This window comes from Trichomonas vaginalis, chromosome II, assembly GCF_026262505.1.
Source record: "Trichomonas vaginalis G3 chromosome II, whole genome shotgun sequence".
NCBI lineage: Eukaryota > Parabasalia > Trichomonadida > Trichomonadidae > Trichomonas > Trichomonas vaginalis.
In genome coordinates this window covers 22,374,578-22,394,466 of record NC_067204.1, presented here as the reverse complement: position 1 = coordinate 22,394,466, position 19,889 = coordinate 22,374,578, and the positions used below count along the sequence as shown (strand labels likewise).

Below are 19,889 nucleotides of genomic sequence, written 5' to 3'. Positions count from 1 at the left end.
TCTATTCATTAGTATCTGAACGTCTTCATGATATAGTTCAATAAGCAACGTCATTTAAAGGAAATGCTCTTGCATGGACTTCGTCCTCGCCGCGTTGCGGCTTTATGAACTCATGAATTCTATCATAAGTTATTTCACCATTATAGTCATTGAGGATGTCAGCGAGTGCCTTTTTGTTTGTTGTGTAATGCTTTGCAACATCTATATTAGCTTCTGTAAGAAGTTGTTTTATTTCCGAGTGTTCTAACTTAGACAACTTCCGATACATCTTTAGTAGGAAATAAAAAAAATATTTTTTGAAAAAATTAGATTAGATTTTTTTAAGTTATTTTTCAAAATAATTTAATATTTTTATTTTAATGAAACACATGCAAGATTGCAAGTTCTTTTCATACAATGCTCTCGCTACTGTCATCAAGAATGAGTTCAATAATGCTTCAAACGTCAATGTTATCTTTAACAAGAAGTTTGTGAAAGAATCTAAGTTTGGTCAGTATGTCAGACCATTAGCTATTGTCATTGACCGCAAACGTTATACTTCACAAGAGTTAGCAGTAGTTTTGAAACAAAAGAGTTTCTTCGTGAATGTCAAAGATACTCATTATACTATTATAAAGAACTCCAACATTGACTTCTTCAGTATTGCTATGAATCTTTCCGAACAGAAAGAATATAAGAAGGGTGAAACAAATGTGAAATATATTCTTCATCTCTGAAAACAATAACGAACAAAGATGTTATACAAAAGTTCTTACCAAAGGTTGAAGAAGCTTCTGACATTGACGAAGGAAGTGAAATGGTTGAAGAAATTGACCCTGACGTCATTTAAGCAAAAATATATTTTTGGTTAGTCTTCATATCGATATTTTACAACAATTCCCCAATGTATAAACTTTTCATACGCTTTTTCATAAGCTTTATATACCTTCAAATTTTGCATAATCTTTAGAAGCATTTAGATATTGTTTAAATGCTTTGTATGTCTTCAGAAATTTTGCATAATCTTTTACATGTTGTTCGTTCTCTTCTTCTGTCATGAGTTCCGAATATTCTAAATTCATGTTCTTTCATATGAGATAAAATTTTATAAAAAAAATAAAATTAGCTTAGATTTTTTTATTCTTCCTCTTTGAAGTTATCGAAATATTCTGTTATTTTTTCCTTCAGTAATGTTAAGTCTTCTTTGAATGTAAGTATTGTGCAACCTTTGATGTCATAGTGTGTTTGAGGAAGAGTATTTTTGACAATTTCCTTTATTTGCTCATTCGGTGTCATTGAAATCGGTAAGTTTTCACGATAGAACCAGTTTCTGTCAGATTTGTAAATCTTAGCAAGGTCATAAAAGCTTTTGTTGTTTCTTCTGACTAAATGCAACATAACCATATCTCTATCTTCTTCTTTCTCCAACTCTTCAGTTATATATCATATACTTATAACTCTTTTCCTTTCCTTTTGGTACCGAACGTGGTATTCTTTTCTGTATGCTTTTGTCTTTGGATTCAATGACTTCATCTTTTGCTTGAAGTTTCTTTTCCATCTCTCCACGTTCTTGTCTATGAATTTCGTCAAGAAGTCTGTAAACATGCCATGCATAACGAGGAGAAGCCCACATTGCAACTGCATTTACTAAAAGTCTATGAACATAATAACCTCTTAAATTTATTGGCAAATTTTTACGATTTTCATGTGTTTTATGCATGACCGAAAAAGTCGGTCTAGAGAAATTTCACTCAAAAGTTCTTGTGTGCTTTGGTTTTTGAACCAGTCGTCTGCGTGTTTAGTGTCTGGAGCAAAACATGCTGTCAAAATACTTTGCATTTGGTACATATCGTCTTTGACCGAACGAATGAGACGGAGTTGTTTGTTAAACTGAACCCACTCGTATTCTTCATTTATGGCTTCATGAACGATAGCAGTTGTTGTGTTCTCTGTTGTTGACATATCTGTCCTTACATACAAAATAAAAAAATAAATAAAAATAAAACTAACTTTATTTTTCTGTGTTAAAGAAATGTTAAAAATTCAGGGTTACATATGTGAAAAGAAGTCACGAACAAATGAAGGTCATAAGATTCAGCACATAATTCTGAATTGAATGGTGTGTCATACATGTCAAGCCGTCAAGAATTGAAGGAGATACGAGGCTATAAAGATTTTGGATATTTTCTGACACACACCCTGAGGGAAAAGTGACAAAACACGACGATAGAAAAAAGTGACAAAATGGGAGAAAGTTGTTCCCCGACCAAAATGCAATCATGTCGAAAAAGTGACATTTGTAAAGTTAGACGATAGGATTTCCTGAAAAAGTGCAAGACTTGTTCTGAAAAAATACAAGACTTGTTCTGAAAAAATACAAGACTTGTCTTGAATCAGGACAAAACTTTACAAAATGTAAACTTTACATAACCGTTTCTATCGTACATGATATTTAGTTGACATTGTAAACTATCTTCATGTAAAGTATGGCGGTTTGAAACCGTCGGGAACTTCACTTTTTTGACGAACTTTCCGCAGCAATTTTTAAAATTTGTGAAAACTCAACGGTTTGACACGTGCATATGTCATTTTACTCAGAATTTTGTGCTGAATTCAGCAAAAATAATGTTTATGTTAGCATGTTAGATCTAACACGTTTTCTAACCTCTTTTCTAACATAACTATTTACAAGCGTTTTACATGGTATATGTTGCGATGGTTCATGACTTTAAACAGTTTTGTAGCTTCTATTTCTTCTTTTAGTACATCGAATGTTTTAACAATGCCGAAGGTTTCTTTATTTTCTTCTTGACGTCAGATAGAAGGAAATCGTCAGCAGTTGGATAATTTTTGTTCAGAAATGCTAACATGTCCATTTTATCTTCTGCTGGCTTTTCTACTTCTTTCTTTAAATCTGCATAGTCGTTTCTCATTCTTTCTATCTCTTTGACGGAGTAGTTATATTTCCTCATCGCTGCCTTACATTTTGAACATTGCGGGTTCATTTTTGCGTTATACATTGAAATTTGACCTGCTAAAACAACTAAGGCGTCAATTGCTCTCTTCATCTCAAACATAGCGGTCTTAGTTGTTCGTTCCATACTTTGCCTCTTCTATCTTTATCTTTATTTCCCAACACATTCAGCAACTAATGAAACAAAGTTATCGTAGGTCTTAAATTCTTCAGATTTATATATGTCAGAAACATTCTTATAAACCATGTCGCAATCTTTGTCCATAACTTTATGGTTGCAATGAAAACCAAGGAATTCATAATTTACTTTACGTATGAACTTCTTTATTTCTACTGAGTCAGTTGTTTTGACTTCAATTTCGTCGAATTCAGGAATAGTTAGTTTTTGTTGTTGGATTTCAGGCAATTTGGGTAAATGGTCAATAATGTCCTGCATTTCATAAAGATACTGTTCATTTGTTTCATCTTTCGCACTACAGTCTAAATTACTTGTTAAAAGTTCTTGCTTTATCTTCTGGATTTTTGTTTCGAAAGTATATGAAGAAGGAATGAAGCTTTTCATCTCTACTAACATAGATGTTGGATTCATGACTAACGAGTTTGGTGCTGTAGTTTGAATTGTTGTTGTGCCGATTGTTGAAATCATATCTTTACATACAAGATAAAATTTTTCTTAGAAAAAAATTAGCGTTATTTTTCTTTCATAAGGAAATGTCAAAAATTCATGATTTTCGAGAGTTTTAGACCATGTTAGAAAAGTGGTTAGAAAACGTGTTAGATCTAACATTCTAACATAAACATTATTTTTTGGTGTAAATAAATGGTACCATTAATGATATCATGACTGTTCTCATTCATGTCTGATTTACATCTAATGAAAAAGTTTAGAAGAATTTTCTTATTCTTTCTGGCATATTTTTGTCTTTCCAGTACTCCCGCTCTAATGGTCCCAGATGTGTTGGCTTTGACTCTCTCAAGTTCTTAGATGGTATAACATCTTCAACACCTCCTTCATATCTTACTTTATAAGTGTCATCGTTTATGTTGTAGCCAAGTATTTCAATAACCACTCCTCGCTTTGCTTCGTCAATGGTTTCAGCAAGTTTGCCATTACTACTTTCAACTAACTTATGTCGAGGGTAAAATGCTATGGAGTCGTCAGCAGCTTTTATAAGATATCCATTACCTTGTGTAGAGTCTACGATATAATAGTTTCTACTTAACCTTAAACGTTTCTTTGTCAACGGTTTGTCGTCAAGAACTACACGAACTTTTGTACCAGGAATGAGGGTAAATTGTGTTGAATTTCTGATATTTTGTGTTTGGCTTCGTTTCTTTTGTATATACTTTTCTTCTTGTTGTTGTGTCATTGAATTTGGTGTATGTCCTGTTGTAGAATGTGTTGAGGAATTATATACTTCGAGAAAATGTTTCATTGTTTCTTCGGTAAAGTCTCGCTCTTGATTTAAATCTCTGAGCGTTCTTATGAAGCGGTTTATGATGCCGAGTATGTTATGGTTATGGTCTTCAGTAGTGTAGTGAGTTATGTTATGCTTAATGAGAAATTCTGTGATTTCATTGCTGAGGTATGCACTGTCTTGGTCTGATGTTAAAGTACTTGGGTTATGTTCTGCTACAAACTTTTGTAAAACTCTTAACACTTCACGAGTTCCTTTATTTTTCATTGGATATGCATATGCTTTACGAGTGTTAACATTTATGAAGATGAGGAATGGTTTATGTCCTCCTTTTCTGCTTTGAATGAGAGTGTCAAATTGGTATGCGTCAGGAGTGTTGGAGTAAATTGGTAAAAAGTAGTCGTAAGGGTTTATTTTTGTTTGATGTACAACATTTTTGTCAAAGAACCTTTTCACTTCAGCTCTGTTAGTAAATCCCCAACTCTTTGCAGCTTCATTGAATTTCTTAAATGACCTCCATGGATGTTGTTCGAATACTTCTTTCAAGCTCATTTATGTAAAGTTAAAGATTTTAACCAACTCGTATCCAAGCGTGCATTGTTATATAAGGAGGCATATAATCTTTTCCATTACCTGCTGGGTCTGTAATACCAGCTACAACATGTGTATGATTTCCTGCAGTTCCACAGAAAATACCTGTGCTAACATCTTTGGGGTCAGTTGTGATATCATATCTATGCATTCCCTGTCTATCCGAACCCGCTGCAAGATTTGTATAACCTCTTTTTGTTATTGAATGTGAATGGTTTCCTTCCACAGATGTTCTTCCACTGAACCTATGCATATGTGAAGGAAGGTTTTCAATACCTATTTTCTTTGAACCTCCCATCTTCATTGACTGAGTATTAGTGTAGAATGGAAAACTGTCAACTATTTCATACCATCTACCACCAAATAAAGTGTTTGGATTTATTGGATTCATAGACGTATAAACAGCTCCTATAGGATATATTAAATCATATATGCTCATAACTCTATAAACATATTCTAAAGAACTTATGTCATTAAATACCATTTGGAATGTATCTCCCGGATGAAATGTTGCATTTGTTCCACTTTTATAATGTAATGTTAGTTCAATAGAATTATCCAAGAAAAATTCAAAAGTATCTGGTTGAAGACCTCTAACAAATTCAAATGGAGTTGCTGGTTCACCATTTATAATTTCTGTTGTAAATGTCATTGTATCTGGTTTCGAAAATTTCTTTGATAGTTCTTCATCTACATAAGTTTTGTCTGCTTTCTTATCTAACATTGCGGTAGTTCATATGCTTCAAAGTTTCTGGCATGACTTTCAATGTTCCTGCAACTCTTATCTAAACTGTTAAGAGTATCTTTTACGCTTGTACTTGGATTTTCTAATGGTGCACTTGAACCAAGGTCAAAGTTCAATATTATGTCGTCTGCTCTAACAGTAGTGAAGGATTTATGTGTATGGTTCTTGTCAGCTTTACTGTCTAATGTAGCTTGAAGTTCATTTATATCGGAGATGTTGTGTTTATGAGATTTCAAAACTTTGTTCGTTGCTTCGAGTTCAACTTTGTCAGCTTTACTTTTAATAGCATCTTCAAACGTTATTTTTGCCTTAACTCTTAACATAAATCTTGGTTCAACTAATACACCGTTAACATTGAAAGTAGAGGCATAAATTTCACCGGTATAACCAAATGCTTCTGGTGCTTTAGCTACATCATACTGTACAGTACAGCTTATGTCATAACCTTTAGCACGAATGTATTTATATCTTCTTTCATTAACATTTTTTGTCTTCGCTTCATCACTTCGTGTTAAATATCCATGGTAGTCCGTTATAATCTGTTCGTCTGAAGTTATATAATGAACATGGTTTTGTCCGCTTTACTATTTAATGTAGCTTGAAGTTCATTTATATCGGAGATGTTGTGTTTATGAGATTTCAAAACTTTGTTCATTGCGTCAAGTTCATTTTTGTCCGCTTTACTATTTAATGTAGCTTGAAGTTCATTTATATCGGAGATATTGTGTTTATGTTCTTTATCTGCTTTTTCGGCTAATTTCTCTTCTATCTCATTTATTTCAAGTTCATGCCTACCACCACCTCCCGAAGAAGTATTTTTCTTCAGCTCTTGAAGAACGTCCACTTCGCCATCTTTGGTGTCAATAATGAGACTTTGAGTTAAAACCTTTCCTGTCTTAATGGATGTTTGTAAAACTTCTTCTTCACCATGTTCGGGGTCATGGTCGTCATCATATCTTGTGAAATCAGAGATGTTGTCATACATTAAGCATATCTGTCTCAAAAGTTCTGCTATTTGAAACTGGAACGAAAGATATACAGAACTTTCATCATCTCCTAAAGTCAAGTCTGCTTTCTTAAGTATTTCTTGAATGTATGCAATGAGAACAGAGTACCTTGGAAAATATTCGAACAATATTTCATTAGCTGTTGGTTTTGGTGGTTCTTTTGGAGTTTCTGTTGTTTCAGTTCCTTCTGTAGGTTCTGTTGGAGTTTCTGCATCTCTTGACTTCAATGCTCTTGCTCTCAAAGACCTAAATGTTAGAGCACCGGGTTTTACAAAGGACTTTATAAATGCTTTAATAGTTCCTGGTAAGTTATTGTTAGCATTAAGTAAGTTCCTTATGCTTCCATCATGTACGTCCATAGCACTATGTAAAAAATCTATACTTTTCTTGTAGTCAGCAATAGACTGACTGTGATTTTTTAAAGATTTGTCAATACCTTTAAGCCAATCTTCATGCATGTCTGATACTGAGCCAAGAATATCATTTGCTTCCTTTAGTGTATTTTGTGCTTGTCGTAAAGTATCCAATCCCGTACGTGCATTGTTTGCTATACGTCTTACAGTATCTATTTGACTCCTTGTTTCTTGCATCCAACCAGATAAAGTTTTAATAGTATCCGAACCATTTGAAATGAAGTTCAAAGCATTTTTAACGTCATTTAAAACTTCTTCACCAAGTACCGCCCATATCTTTCCGATTTGGTATTGAAGAACTCCATATGAAGCAGCTGTTAAACCAGTATTTATAAGGTCCCATATCCATGATTTAGCAGTTTTTCCATCCTTTCCATCCTTTCCATCCAAACCGTTTTCGCCTTGAGGTCCTTGTATTCCTTGTATTCCTTGTATTCCTTGTGGTCCTTGAGGTCCGGTGTCACCCTTCTCTCCTTTCAGTTCATCTTTATGTTCGTTATAATATTCTAATGTCATAAGGTGTACATCATTACTGCTACCAGCAACGCCGAGAATTTGTTTCTCATTCATGACTAAATTCTTTAGGCATTTAATGTTGTCGTCAAATCGAAAGCTCTTTAACAATTCAATGAGAACATTTAATACTTTCACTAATGAGGCATCTACTGTAGAATTTATATATTGCACCGTTCCATCATTTATGATGGGAACCTTGCTTGTTGTAATGAATGGGTCATAAGTGTTAAAAGTATCGAAATCAATGACTTTTTTAGTTTTTCCATCGTCAATGACTAAATCATTGCCTTCAATGGTTAAAGTTGAGTTTTCGTTTACTAGTTCATGTGCTCTTCTTGCTTCATTTGTTTCATACGCATATGCAGCAATAGTCATATTTTAATGAGAATAAAATGTTGTTCTATTTGCAAAGTACAGACCCAAACGAATACGGGACAGTAAAGCTACAAACAAACTTAGGTCTTCAGAATGAAGCGCTTGCTTTCAGAGTTGTTGACTTCAATACTATCGCAACTTTTGTCATAACAGATGAAACAGATTTCATGGAGTTGAAATAGATGACAAAAGAAGTGTTGTAACATTTCCTAACAGAGCCGAGTACAGAATAGATAAAATTGCTGGAGTCATAGATACTCTCATAAATGAAGAAACTATTGACAACATAGATGTCGAACTCTCTTCTGAGGGAACATTGAAGTTCAGTAGCAAGAAAGAGTTCAAGATACCAAGAATGAGTCATAGAGTACAACTTCTTCTGGGAGCATACCATATGACATTTCCTTTGAAAAGTGTTGACAAAACGATTGAGATGAAATCTGTTCCATACGTATGTTATGGTAATTGTTTGTACGTTGAGTCAAAAATAGCTAATGTCACAGGTATTTCAGGAGTTAATAGTAAAGGTTCAGTAGAATATAAATCCTTCTGTTATGCAGTCAATTCAATGTTCATTCCAAACGTTCCTGTCATAGCAACTCATTTAGGTAAATGGGTTCGCATTAGTCCTCATAATTTGAAAGACATGCAATTCAGACTTGTTGACTTTCAAGGAGAGCCTGTAGAACTGAAGGCACCAGTGCGAATGACTGTTGAAGTTGACTTTTTAGAAAATATTAAATGCAACAGCTTACAAGAGAACTCAGAGCTAAAAATATAAAGTATGAATGTTATGTATTAGGTCATGAACTTTGGTTGTTGCTGTTTGATGAAACAAATGAGTTAGTTATGCCAGTCAAGAGAACAGAAAAAGGCGTCAAAGGCGCCGAGCGCAAAGCGCTATATTGTGTTAGTGAAAACTGCACCAAGTCAATAAGATTAGGTTTGCATTATGAAGATGAGTTCGATACTGTTGAAGAAGTTTTGGACAGATATTACAAATTGCTAACTTGAATTTTTTTGACTGACGGCGCAAAGCGCCAAGATGGGCTCAAAGAGCCCTCCTGACTGCTTTAATTTACTAAAACATATTTCAAGCAAAGCTTATAGTAAGTAGATAGTTTTGTATACTCGTTCGAATATTTATACTTAAACTCAACTCCTGTAGTTCCTGGTGTTTCAATGATGCGGATGTTACCTATTTTCATGAATAGTGGAGTTTGACCACAGCATTCGATTTCAGGGTCGAGATAGTCAATGACACATTGTTTCCCTGTTATTCGTGAGATAACATTTTCAAGGTCCTCCTTTGTTAGAATTATTTGGTTCTTGCTTATAAGATTTGTCAAAAGCTTCTTATCGTCTTTGAGTAAAATTGTTTGGTATAACTGAAGAAGGTAATGGTCTACGTTATCTGAAGGATTTGTTTGAACATTTGTGTAAGGGTTGTCGTTGGCTTCTCTTGAAAGAATTTGGTCCAGTGGTGGATACTCTAACTTAACATCTGATGTAGCGTTAGCGTTTGAAGCTGAGTTTAAATTCACGGCGCCATGCGCCAAGATGGGCTCTTTGAGCCCTCCCGACTTAAGTTCTGGTTCTTTTTCTTTCAAACACTCTGAACTATAGTTCTTTATGACAATATTGTTTGTCGTTCGTGAGTCAACATTTGATGTTGGTTCAATTGGAACATTAACGGCACCAGCTAAGATGGATTTGCTTCTCATTTCATATAGAATAAAAACCTTTTATATGTATGAAATGAACAATATACTCGACAAGGGTTTGAATGTAAAGCTAACGAATGAAAATATTGTTGAATTCACTGAGACAGGAGCTGTGTATAAAGATGTAGAACTACTGAACAAAAGAGCTAAGGGAAGAAGCAGGAATATGAACAAAGGGTGGAAGCCTATAAAAATTTATGTCAATGATGGCTCAGGAGGTTCAAACATAAAGTATGCAGAAAGTTATAGAGTTTATGCTCTCAAAGGTGAAAAGCCTTCATTTAAGAACAGCTATTCTAACACATATCCTCAAAAGCTAACGGATGGGGAAGTGGATGATATGAATGACAGCAAAAATATTAACAGAAATGGCGACAGAGATGCATGGAATTTGTTTACCATCAGTCAATTGAAGGTTAAACTTTAAAACAATGTTGGTCGTTCCATGGAATGTTTTTGACTTTAATGGTATTAGTCATGATATGAATCTCAAGGTATGAACGAGGAGAGATGAGAGACTTATATGCTTCCCAAATTTCTTCAAAAGGTAATGTTATACCTGACTGTTTCCAAATGAGTTCAATGTCATAGCGTGAGAAACCTTGAAAGATAACGAAGTCAGTTATGAGACGTTTTATGTTTAAAGCAAGGAAACGCCATGTTTGCATAAGTATTGCTACAGTTAAGTGGTAATGTCTGACTTTAGTTATGATGTTAGCTAATGGTGAGTCTGCTTTTGACACTAAACCTTTTCCGGCGAAGTCGTCACAAACGAGCAGAGTGTTTGAAGGATACTTTTTGAAGGGGTATTTTGAAAGTTTTGATAGAATGTAGTTTGTCAGTCGTTTCATATCGTAAACTCCTGAGTATTGACGTAAGTGGTGTTTGTCAATAATTCTTTCCATCTCTTCTGAAGTCTTTTGCATTCCTGACTGTATGAACTCTACAATAGCATAATATTTCTCTTACGTCGAATGTAACGTTGAAGAAATTCAATGAGTTCGCTATCTGGAACTTTAACGACAGAGGCTTGAACTTTTGACATAAATGTTTTCGCTGTTGAATCCATAGAGTCTGAAGTTGCTGATATAATGATTTGGTCATAGTAAGAGTCGTTTCCTAAACGCTCTGTTATGAGTATATGACGAATGAGGTTGAATGTCTTACCTGAACCCATCTTTCCACAATAGAAATACACACCATTTGAACAGAACTCATAGTCCTTACTGAAAGGAAGAATGAGAGAACTGTTGAGCTTTTCACTGCTTTCATTCATGTCTTCATCTACGTCATGTATTAAATGCTTCATTTTATCTTCATTAAAAATGCAAGTCAGAAATATTCAGAACATAGCACCGAGTCTAACTGACAAGAGTATAAAGATATACTATGAACACGTTATGATGAAACCTACCAAAATTCAAGAAAGTCAGTATACTTATGAATATCCAAGACACTGGGTAGAGTATGTAGGAGGTGAGAAAGCTATTGAAATAAGACAAGTTAGAAGTATTCCAGCAGGAAGAACAATATTATTGAAGAACTTTAATGTTTTGAGGTATAATGATGAAACAAAGAAGCAAGATAGTTTTCCTGTTGCTGTGTATGTGAACCTAGACACAGGAGATGACATGAAAGTTTTTAACACAAAGCTTCAAACGGTAGTGAGAGAACAACTGACTGCGGAAGGACATCCATTACCTTCAGAAGTTACCATAGTATATAATTTTGAAACAAATGCAATAGATTTTAAAGTCGTCTCTGCAAAGAAGTCAGGTTTTACATTTAATGAAGCAGATGTATATTCGAATGAAAACTTCAAAGCTATTGCATGGTTAGATAATGACGATTGCTTTAAGAAAATATTTAAATTCAGTGACTCAAAGATGTCAATAGATGACCTTCGTGGAATGTTACCATCGACGTTTACAGTAGAAGGTTCAGCAGGATTGCTTACAAGATTGTCAATTGGTGGTATTTGGTCTCGTGAGAACATTGTTATAAAATCCAGTATAAGTGAATTTGCTGAAGAATCTATATTATGTCTTTCAAACTACATGTATTCGCCGCGAAGCATTATAGTATAACAAACTTTGTCAGTAAGTTTAACATAAGACTTGTCGAACCTTCTTCAATGAAAGATGTTGTGCTACCTAAAGACGGAAAGGATGGACTCATTATTGAGATGATTTTAATAGCATATTAAATGAGCTTGTTCTTGAAGGTCATTCATGATGAAATAACTGTTGTAGAAGATGTTAGCAATTGTTCAGACATTTTGAAGCGTATAGATGAGATAAGAAAGAAGTTTATGAATGAGAATGTTTATGTTTCATTGACTTTCTCCAGTAACGAGAACTTTTATGAGATAATATTGAAGAGAGATGATTTTAATATGGTGTAAATGGTAGCTTGGACAGCTTTAGGCGCAATGGGAACAAAAGCATTAGCATTTGGAGCAAAAGCACTTGGGGCTTATGACGCAGTAAATAAAATGAGTGGAGGAAGGGTTTCGAAGACATTAGATGCAAATAAAGGGAAGATTGGAGGCTGGGTTGCAAAGAAGTTAAGATTAAATAAAATAGGGCTCATAAATAAAGCATCCAATTTGGTTGCGACTGAGTCAGAAAATGCTTTAGGAAAGGACGATGAGTTTGCAAAACACGCAAAAGACTTTAATGACCAGATGAAAGGTGAAACAATGCATTTAAATAGATTCGATGGAACTAAAGAAAATGTTTCTTCTCCACCAGTAGTTCTTCCGTATGGTCCCTATGGAATGTATGGAAATCCTTACGAAAGACCATTTGACCCATTGACTGGTGGAAGTAACTGGTATCATTACGGACGAAGAAGAAAGACAGTCAAGTTGGAGACAGACGTGAAGAAAGCAACTAAAAAGAAACCAAGGAAGAGAGTTATAAAGCAATGAATTCAACAGGTTAGAAAAGAGGTTAGATATCGGGTTAGATCTAACCTTCTACCCTAAATTTATTTTTGTGCTATGTTTTCATACGTGTGAGGGTGGTGATATCATTAATTTTTAAGTTTACTGAAATTTTTTATTTGGATGTAAATGACAGAACAAAAGCAACTCATTCGAATTCCACAGTATAACAAACATACATTTAAACATTTATTCTTCCTTCCTGAGCATAACATGTTCTTTCAAATACATCCGAGACCAGTTGACTTTTCATTGACTGTGTATAAAGATAGAAAATAGTTATATCATTAAACCATACGATGACGAAGGTAAGTTATGTAAATTGTACGTTAAGAAGTTAGAGAAAGTTTATGGCTTCAAGTATGACTACAATAGGGTTAACACTGATGATGAAGATATTGAGGAAAATTTATGAGAACATTAGTGAAGTCGTTAGTGAGAACGATAGTGAGAACGTTTATTTTTTACATTAGTGAGTTCGTTAGTGAAGTGAAGTGGTTGGCGGCTTTGTAAATATTTAAGGTTAAGTTAGTGTTGTCGTTTGTGTTGTAAAATACACGTTAACGGTTTTGTAAAGTGTCAAATTCACAAGTATTGGGTAAAGTAGAACGCAGTGCCACCATACCCAAGACTTGTATACTAACTTATATCTTTTATATCTATAATAATCTAAATATAATGTTAGCTTTTGTTCATCTACATGTGGTGTTCTGTCGTCATCTCCATAGTCATAATAATGTGGTGCTGGAGCTGGGTCAGGCAATGTCATATCTGCCATTTCATAAACTCTTAAATATTTCTTTTGTTCGTCTCCATATAAGTTTAAGTAGCAGTTGTTGTCTAATGGAACTTTAACTTGTGTACCATCATTCTTTTTATAGCTTACATACATTTCATTGTTATTTTTCGGAATGAGTTTATACCGTGTACCATTTTCTAAGGACTGTACCAACTGCCATCTAAAATATTTATTTTCTTCATTGACAGAAAAGTCACCAACAATAGTTTCAATATTTTTTGTTCCTATCAAACTTTGGTATATTTCATTGACATATGTTTTATCTGCTTTCTTTTCAAGGCTAACGTTTAAGTCTGTTATTTCAGATATAGAATGTGTATGTCCAACGTCACTTTTCCTGTTTAAGGTTTCTTGTAAGTTTGTAATATTTGCAATGGTATGTGTATGTCCAACGTCACTTTTCCTGTTTAAGGTTTCTTGTAAGTTTGTAATATTTGCAATGGTATGTGTATGTCCAATGTCACTTTTCCTGTTTAAGGTTTCTTGTAAGTTTGTAATATTTGCAATGGTATGTGTATGTCCAATGTCACTTTTCCTGTTTAAGGTTTCTTGTAAGTTTGTAATATTTGCAATGGTATGTGTATGTCCAATGTCACTTTTCCTGTTTAAGGTTTCTTGTAAGTTTGTAATATCAGATATAGAATGTGTATGAGTCTTATCTGCTTTTGTCTCTAATGTTTCCTTAAGACTTGGTATTTGGTTAATATAATGTATATGAGTCTTTTTAGAATATTCGTTTTCAGCTCTTGTCACTTCAATTGACATTTTATTGTCAACATATGTTTTGTCTGCTAGTTCAGGATGAGTATGTTCTTTTGTTGCATAAGCATTGTTAGCTCTTTCTTCTTCTTTTGCTATTGCATCGTCTACATATTCTTTGTCAGCTTTGTTGTCAACATCTGCTTTCAAAAGAAGTTCATTTATAGGTTTCTCGTTTAAAGTTCCTTTTGTTGGATTTATACAGACAGTATGGTTCTTATTGTCTTGAAATAGAAACTCATCTGTCATTGGGTTTATTGTCAGTTTTAAGTCACCCCCTTTCAATGACTCAGATATCTTAGAATAGTTTGAAAAGTTTGTTGTGTTCTTATTTAGAGCTTGCATAATGAGTTGTCGGTTGTGTTGTATTTCTCTCATAGACGCTATTTCATTTGACATTTTTATTATAGATAAAATATGCTTCCAATAGAAAAAGAAAATTCTAGAGTTGCTACAACTAAACCATTAGATGAACTTTTTACTAATGTCGGTCAAAAGTTTGACTTAGATACTATAAAGCATGAAGGCTATCGTTTTGACTACCCATTAAGATGGTTACGAGACCCATCTGTCACAAAAGCTATTGGCTTTCGAAGAATAAAGTTTGTGTCTGTAGAAGATAAAAGTTTTCCATTTATTGTAAGGTTTCATATAGATTATACATCTGAAGGACAACGAAAAATGTGGGAAGAAATTGAGCTAATACAAGTTGACCTCTCATCTTCTCTACAGACTGCATTAAAAAATATAGAAGATAAAATAAATTCATGTTATGCAAAATATGCTGATGAATATGCGAATACCGATAGCACACTTTATGTGAGAATTGTATATGACAAACAAAATTCACAAGTGTCATTTCAAACCTACGAAGACAATCCAAATAAAGACGAACAAATATATACAGAATTCACTGCAATGTCATGGTATTATTTGCAAAGAATGTTAAATCAGAAAGTTGAACCTCCTTTAGCAAATATCTACAGTCGATATGCAAGAGATGAACCATATTTATTTAAAGATGTTTTCGACCAAGATGCTGTGATAGTTCATGCTTCATTTTCTGGCGCCCAAAACTCTTTCTTATGCTTGGCAAATGACTTTTACGAAAAACCTACAAAGTTATACGAACCACCAAGTGGAAGTATTTCAGACTTTCAAGTATGGTTTACTACAGATGGAAGAAAAAGAATAATTCCATTATACCATGCGTTTTACTTAGAACTTAGTTTCATATACAACTACTATCGAACGGTAAAAATATAATTTTTTAATATACCGGTTGTGGTTGCCAACTTGACTGTGGTGCAGGTTCAGGCTGTTGTATTACAGGAGCTTGTTCTTCTGGTTCAGGGTCTTTAGGTATAATACCAACAAACTGACCTACTCTTTTACCAATATTTTTGACACCGTTCCATACTCCTCTTCCGACAGATTTTATTCCATTCCATATACCTCTTCCAACATTTCGAAAGAAGTTTCCTATCTTACTGAAGAAACCCATTTTACTATATGTAAAAATCTAATGTCCGCCTAGTCTCTTACGTTTCCTGTTGAGTTCCATAGCATTCTTTAACTGGAGCTCATACATTCTGTTTCTCCTCTGGTAGAAAACATATTCTGGGTCAACTCCTGTGTTCGCGTCATCTGCATAAAGTTGTTTATATCCCACTTCAGGGTTTGTATAAAACTCTTTCCATCTCATATTTGCATACCATGGTGGCAAACCTAACGCAGCGTCATTTGACATGGCAGTTTGCATTTGTACATCTGTTGGCACTTGACCATAGTTTGCCATTGCAGTTTGTATTCTAACTTCATTTGGAATATTCTCTGGGTTTGGTTGTCCAGGTTGCTGTGCATTCGCTAAGTTCTGTGCGTCCATTTAATATTAGATAAAAATATCTCTTACGAGTACATATGCTGAACATTTGCAGGCATTGGTTCATCTTCATATTCTCTGTACTTTTCTGCCACGTCAAATAAATAAATGACACAATGGAAAAAACTTAAAACAAGTAGTCCTATTTCAAACCACATTTACTTACTAATAAAATTTCTTTATTGTGACACTTTCTCCGGTTTATAGGACCTCTCTCATATTCTATCTTGTCATATATAAACTCATAGTCATGTATGTCCTCTAACCATCTCATAACGGTTTCCAAACCACTTTTATCGGATGTAAAGTAAAAGCATGGATGGTTATGTATAACGTCTAAAGTTTCTAAAGAGCCTCTCAAAGTCCAGTCTACTTGGTATTGAAAATCCCATGTGTTATAGAACGGCGGGTCCACTATAAAGAAAACATTTTCCTTGTCTTTATATTTTTCATACAACTCTGTCCAATGACATCTCACAAACTCTATACCCTCAATATATTTTTCTATGTCCTCTTTGAAAACATTTGTATAGTTAAGATATAAAACTTTTGACATAAGTGTTTCAATGTCATGAACTCTTATAGCACCACTATATAATAGTCTAGCAGATATACTATCCCAGTCTATATATTCTGCTTTTTTCAAAACCTCTCTCACAATATTTTTCTTATCTAATGGTATACGTTCCATCTTACCTATAGGTATCTTTTCTTTTAACTCTTTCAATATATTGTTTGTGTCTGGTATATGTTTGAGACGGTCCATATAGTTGTCGAAATCATTGCATATAATCTTTGAGTCAGGAAATACGGTATGACATAAATGGGATATATAGAAACTTCCACCGAACAAATCTACAAATGTTAGACCATTCGGTAGTTTCTTAAGTTCTCTCAATATAATATCTTTACATCTACTCTTATTTCCAAAGAACGGTAACGGCGGTTTTGTAAAATTCATTTATATATAATAATAAAAATGTTTTTACCCGAAAAGTGATAGAAAAGTGACAAACATGAAAACATATATAATTTATGAAAAGTGACACAAAAAGTGATATTTAAAAAGTGACACCATTAATATGATGTAAATAACAACGGTTTTGGTTTTGTCACCGGCTGGTCGGCTGGGGTTCGGTCCTCCTCTTGGGTCTTGGGCAAAATTTCTTATGGGCTAGAGGGCGCAACGCGCCTGGAAGCCCTCCGAATAAAAACTTCATTTATACTAAACATCTTCGGGGCTAGAGGGCGCAACGCGCCTGGAAGCCCCACTACCTTTTTTTGCTTCTTATATGCTTTCTTGAAAAAGAATATTTAATAATTTGATGATCTCTAAAATATATATTTCCAGTCAATATATCAGGATATTATTCTTGTATTTCATAATTTTTATGATTGTTAATGGCTTTCCTCTATCTGTAATTGTTGTGTATGGTTAATCATTATTAATCTTTAAATCCTGAATTGAGTTTCTCAAGATTTAGTATCCTATATCACTTATCTATGTAATATCTTTTCAACTACAACTTATTATGTCGGTATTGATAAACCATAAACAATACTACAGATCGATTTCATTAACACAATCATATTTACTGAAATGCGTATAGAAACTAGTTTTGTATGTCTAATCAATACTAAAAGCTATATGTTTAAAGATGTTTTGACAATGGATAAATAATTTAATTTTCCATCATGTAAACTGTAATGCATGAAAAATAGCGTGACTTCATTTTTGACAGTTTACAAATGTAAAGTGTTGCATCCTTAAAAACTTGGAAATATATACATTCATGAATTATCTTGTATATTAATTGAAAATCCATAAAACCCTAACAATATTTTTTCTTAAAAAAAAACTATAAAAATATAAATAAAATTAATCGTTAAATAAAAATATTTGATATTAGAATTTTATTGAAAAAATAAAAAACTTAATATTTTAAAGAAATACTTAAATACTTGAATGTTTTAACTTTTACATTATCATATAGACTCTCAAATTATTAGCCATTTTGGCTGAGAACTATGGTCTGCGAGGTACATAGATAGAATCAGTACCTCGCAGACTATAGTTCTCTATATGGCGCCGAAATTTTTGGTGAAATGTCGTCGCATTTCACCAAAAATTTTTCGGCCCCATAGGAAGAATTGGAGGGTGTGAGATACTATTACATGCTATAGTACTCACACCCTCCAACTCTCAATCAAAATCGCATAAAATTTGCTACTTATCTTCAGATTACCTCCCATTATAAAATATATCATTGCTATCTCATTGTACTATATTTCCACCTATTGTATTTAAAAATATATAATTTTTTGATAATATATTTTTTATATCTTGAATTTTCAAACAATATATTCACAGATAATATAATGGGAAATCTATCTCAACCTAGCCTTAAAGTACCAAACTCCTGCTTGCATTCTCACTCACAATATTAAACATCCTCTCCAAAAAACTAAATTCTTCACAATTTTTTTAAAATTGAGAACATAAAAAACGTATGCATTTAATAATTTAAGATACTAACAAATATTAAAAACTTCAAAATATCAGATAATAACGTTTTTCAATTAAAAAAAATATCATTTTGCTTTTCAATTCGAACATAAATCTTAAATATTTTAATTAATATCTGATTTACAGCATTATTATCCATTAATAAATCTGACAATAAATGACAAAACATCATAAATAGCGTCACTTTTTGTCAAAATGAAGTCACGCTATTTTTCATGCACAACATAAACCTCGATGTCACTTTTGCGGCCGAGCGGAGCGAGCCGCAAAAGTGACATCGAGGTTTACATGGATGGGTTCTATATATATACAGCTTGACCGGTAGAAAAGCGGATCGATTTTTATCAATAATTGGACATTCTATTTTTAATAAAATAAACATATATTTATATGGGAAATTAGGGAGAGCTGAAACTCAAAAATTATTTTTGAATTTTAATATGATAACTATAATTATGATGAGGGGGGCACAAACTTGCCCAGTGAGGTGAAGTGAAAAGTGACGGGTTTACATGTCAGAAATGTAAAGTGTTAGATTTGAAACAAAAAATGGATTAATTTATTATTATATGATAGAGAGATTTGGTAAGTTACTATCAAATTTGTAAGTAAGGGAAAAAAGTAAGAAAGAAAAAAATTTTAAAAAATAAAAAGCCACTCGCTTCGCTCGCGGTTGACAAAAAGAACAAATTCGAAAAAAGATTGTATGAAATTACGAAACTAAGCCGCTCGCTTCGCTCGCGGCTTAAGTAAACAACATATTTCAGATTATCGATACTAAAATTTTTTATTTTATTACATTTTTTTGCATTTTTTTAAAAAGCTTCTTAACTTAAATCATGGAATTCTCAAAGACAAAAGTAGCATACAGCATGAAAGCTAAAGAAAGATAATCATAATTAATACCTTTAAAGTTTAAAATCTTGATTTTTTTTAAAATCAAATATTTATAACTTTAATACATACAGCTTAAACCTTATACTTGTTTTCTCTTGTGAGAAAGCAATCTTACAAAGCTAACAATCCTAAAAAATAAAGAATTAAAATTTAATAATTTAATCTAAAATTAAAATCAAAATTAAATAAAATGAGTTCTTTGTAATAATACTTTCAAGGTAGGATATATTTTAGTGGGATCTATTGAGTCATCACTAACAGCATTGAGCAATCTATTGAGCATTGAAATACTCTCGATTTTTCTTTGTCTTTTTACATCAATTTCTGCGTTAGTTG

The 19,889-nt window shown here is 33.2% G+C and overlaps 6 protein-coding genes and 3 pseudogenes across 9 annotated transcripts, besides 2 other annotated features; 3 read left to right on the top strand and 6 right to left on the bottom strand.

Moving 5' to 3' along the window:
• Nucleotides 1–13,334: part of a mobile genetic element that runs on past the window's edge.
• Nucleotides 2,665–3,047, bottom strand: TVAGG3_0590510 (annotated as a pseudogene). The gene has a single exon. A coding segment is annotated over exon 1 (383 nt).
• On the bottom strand, nt 3,838–4,323 carry TVAGG3_0590500 (integrase core domain containing protein family; the record flags this gene model as incomplete). Its single annotated transcript, XM_051239474.1, has 1 exon — nt 3,838–4,323. One exon carries the CDS (start codon nt 4,321–4,323, stop codon nt 3,838–3,840), a length of 486 nt encoding a protein of 161 aa, XP_051097298.1.
• On the bottom strand, nt 6,278–7,304 carry TVAGG3_0590490 (organellar and viral DNA polymerase type B; the record flags this gene model as incomplete). Its single annotated transcript, XM_051239473.1, has 1 exon — nt 6,278–7,304. A coding segment is annotated over one exon (1,027 nt), but the record flags the coding sequence as incomplete, so codon positions are not given.
• Nucleotides 10,166–11,018, bottom strand: TVAGG3_0590480 (annotated as a pseudogene). The gene has a single exon. A coding segment is annotated over exon 1 (853 nt).
• TVAGG3_0590470 lies at nt 11,068–11,948 on the top strand (annotated as a pseudogene). The gene has a single exon. A coding segment is annotated over exon 1 (881 nt).
• Nucleotides 12,147–12,674, top strand: TVAGG3_0590460 (protein of unknown function, DUF4107 family; the record flags this gene model as incomplete). The annotated part of the gene is made up of 1 exon (XM_051239472.1): nt 12,147–12,674. The coding sequence occupies one exon, from the start codon at nt 12,147–12,149 to the stop codon at nt 12,672–12,674; it is 528 nt and encodes a 175-aa protein (XP_051097296.1).
• Nucleotides 13,335–14,664: 1,330 nt separating the features above from the next.
• TVAGG3_0590440 (uncharacterized protein) lies at nt 14,665–15,513 on the top strand (the record flags this gene model as incomplete). The annotated part of the gene is made up of 1 exon (XM_051239471.1): nt 14,665–15,513. One exon carries the CDS (start codon nt 14,665–14,667, stop codon nt 15,511–15,513), a length of 849 nt encoding a protein of 282 aa, XP_051097295.1.
• Nucleotides 15,514–15,517: 4 nt separating this feature from the next.
• Nucleotides 15,518–15,751, bottom strand: TVAGG3_0590430 (serine threonine-protein phosphatase family; the record flags this gene model as incomplete). The annotated part of the gene is made up of 1 exon (XM_051239470.1): nt 15,518–15,751. One exon carries the CDS (start codon nt 15,749–15,751, stop codon nt 15,518–15,520), a length of 234 nt encoding a protein of 77 aa, XP_051097294.1.
• Nucleotides 15,752–15,769: 18 nt separating this feature from the next.
• On the bottom strand, nt 15,770–16,132 carry TVAGG3_0590420 (uncharacterized protein; the record flags this gene model as incomplete). The annotated part of the gene is made up of 1 exon (XM_051239469.1): nt 15,770–16,132. One exon carries the CDS (start codon nt 16,130–16,132, stop codon nt 15,770–15,772), a length of 363 nt encoding a protein of 120 aa, XP_051097293.1.
• A 2,984-nt stretch (nt 16,133–19,116) lies between these two features.
• Nucleotides 19,117–19,889: part of a mobile genetic element that runs on past the window's edge.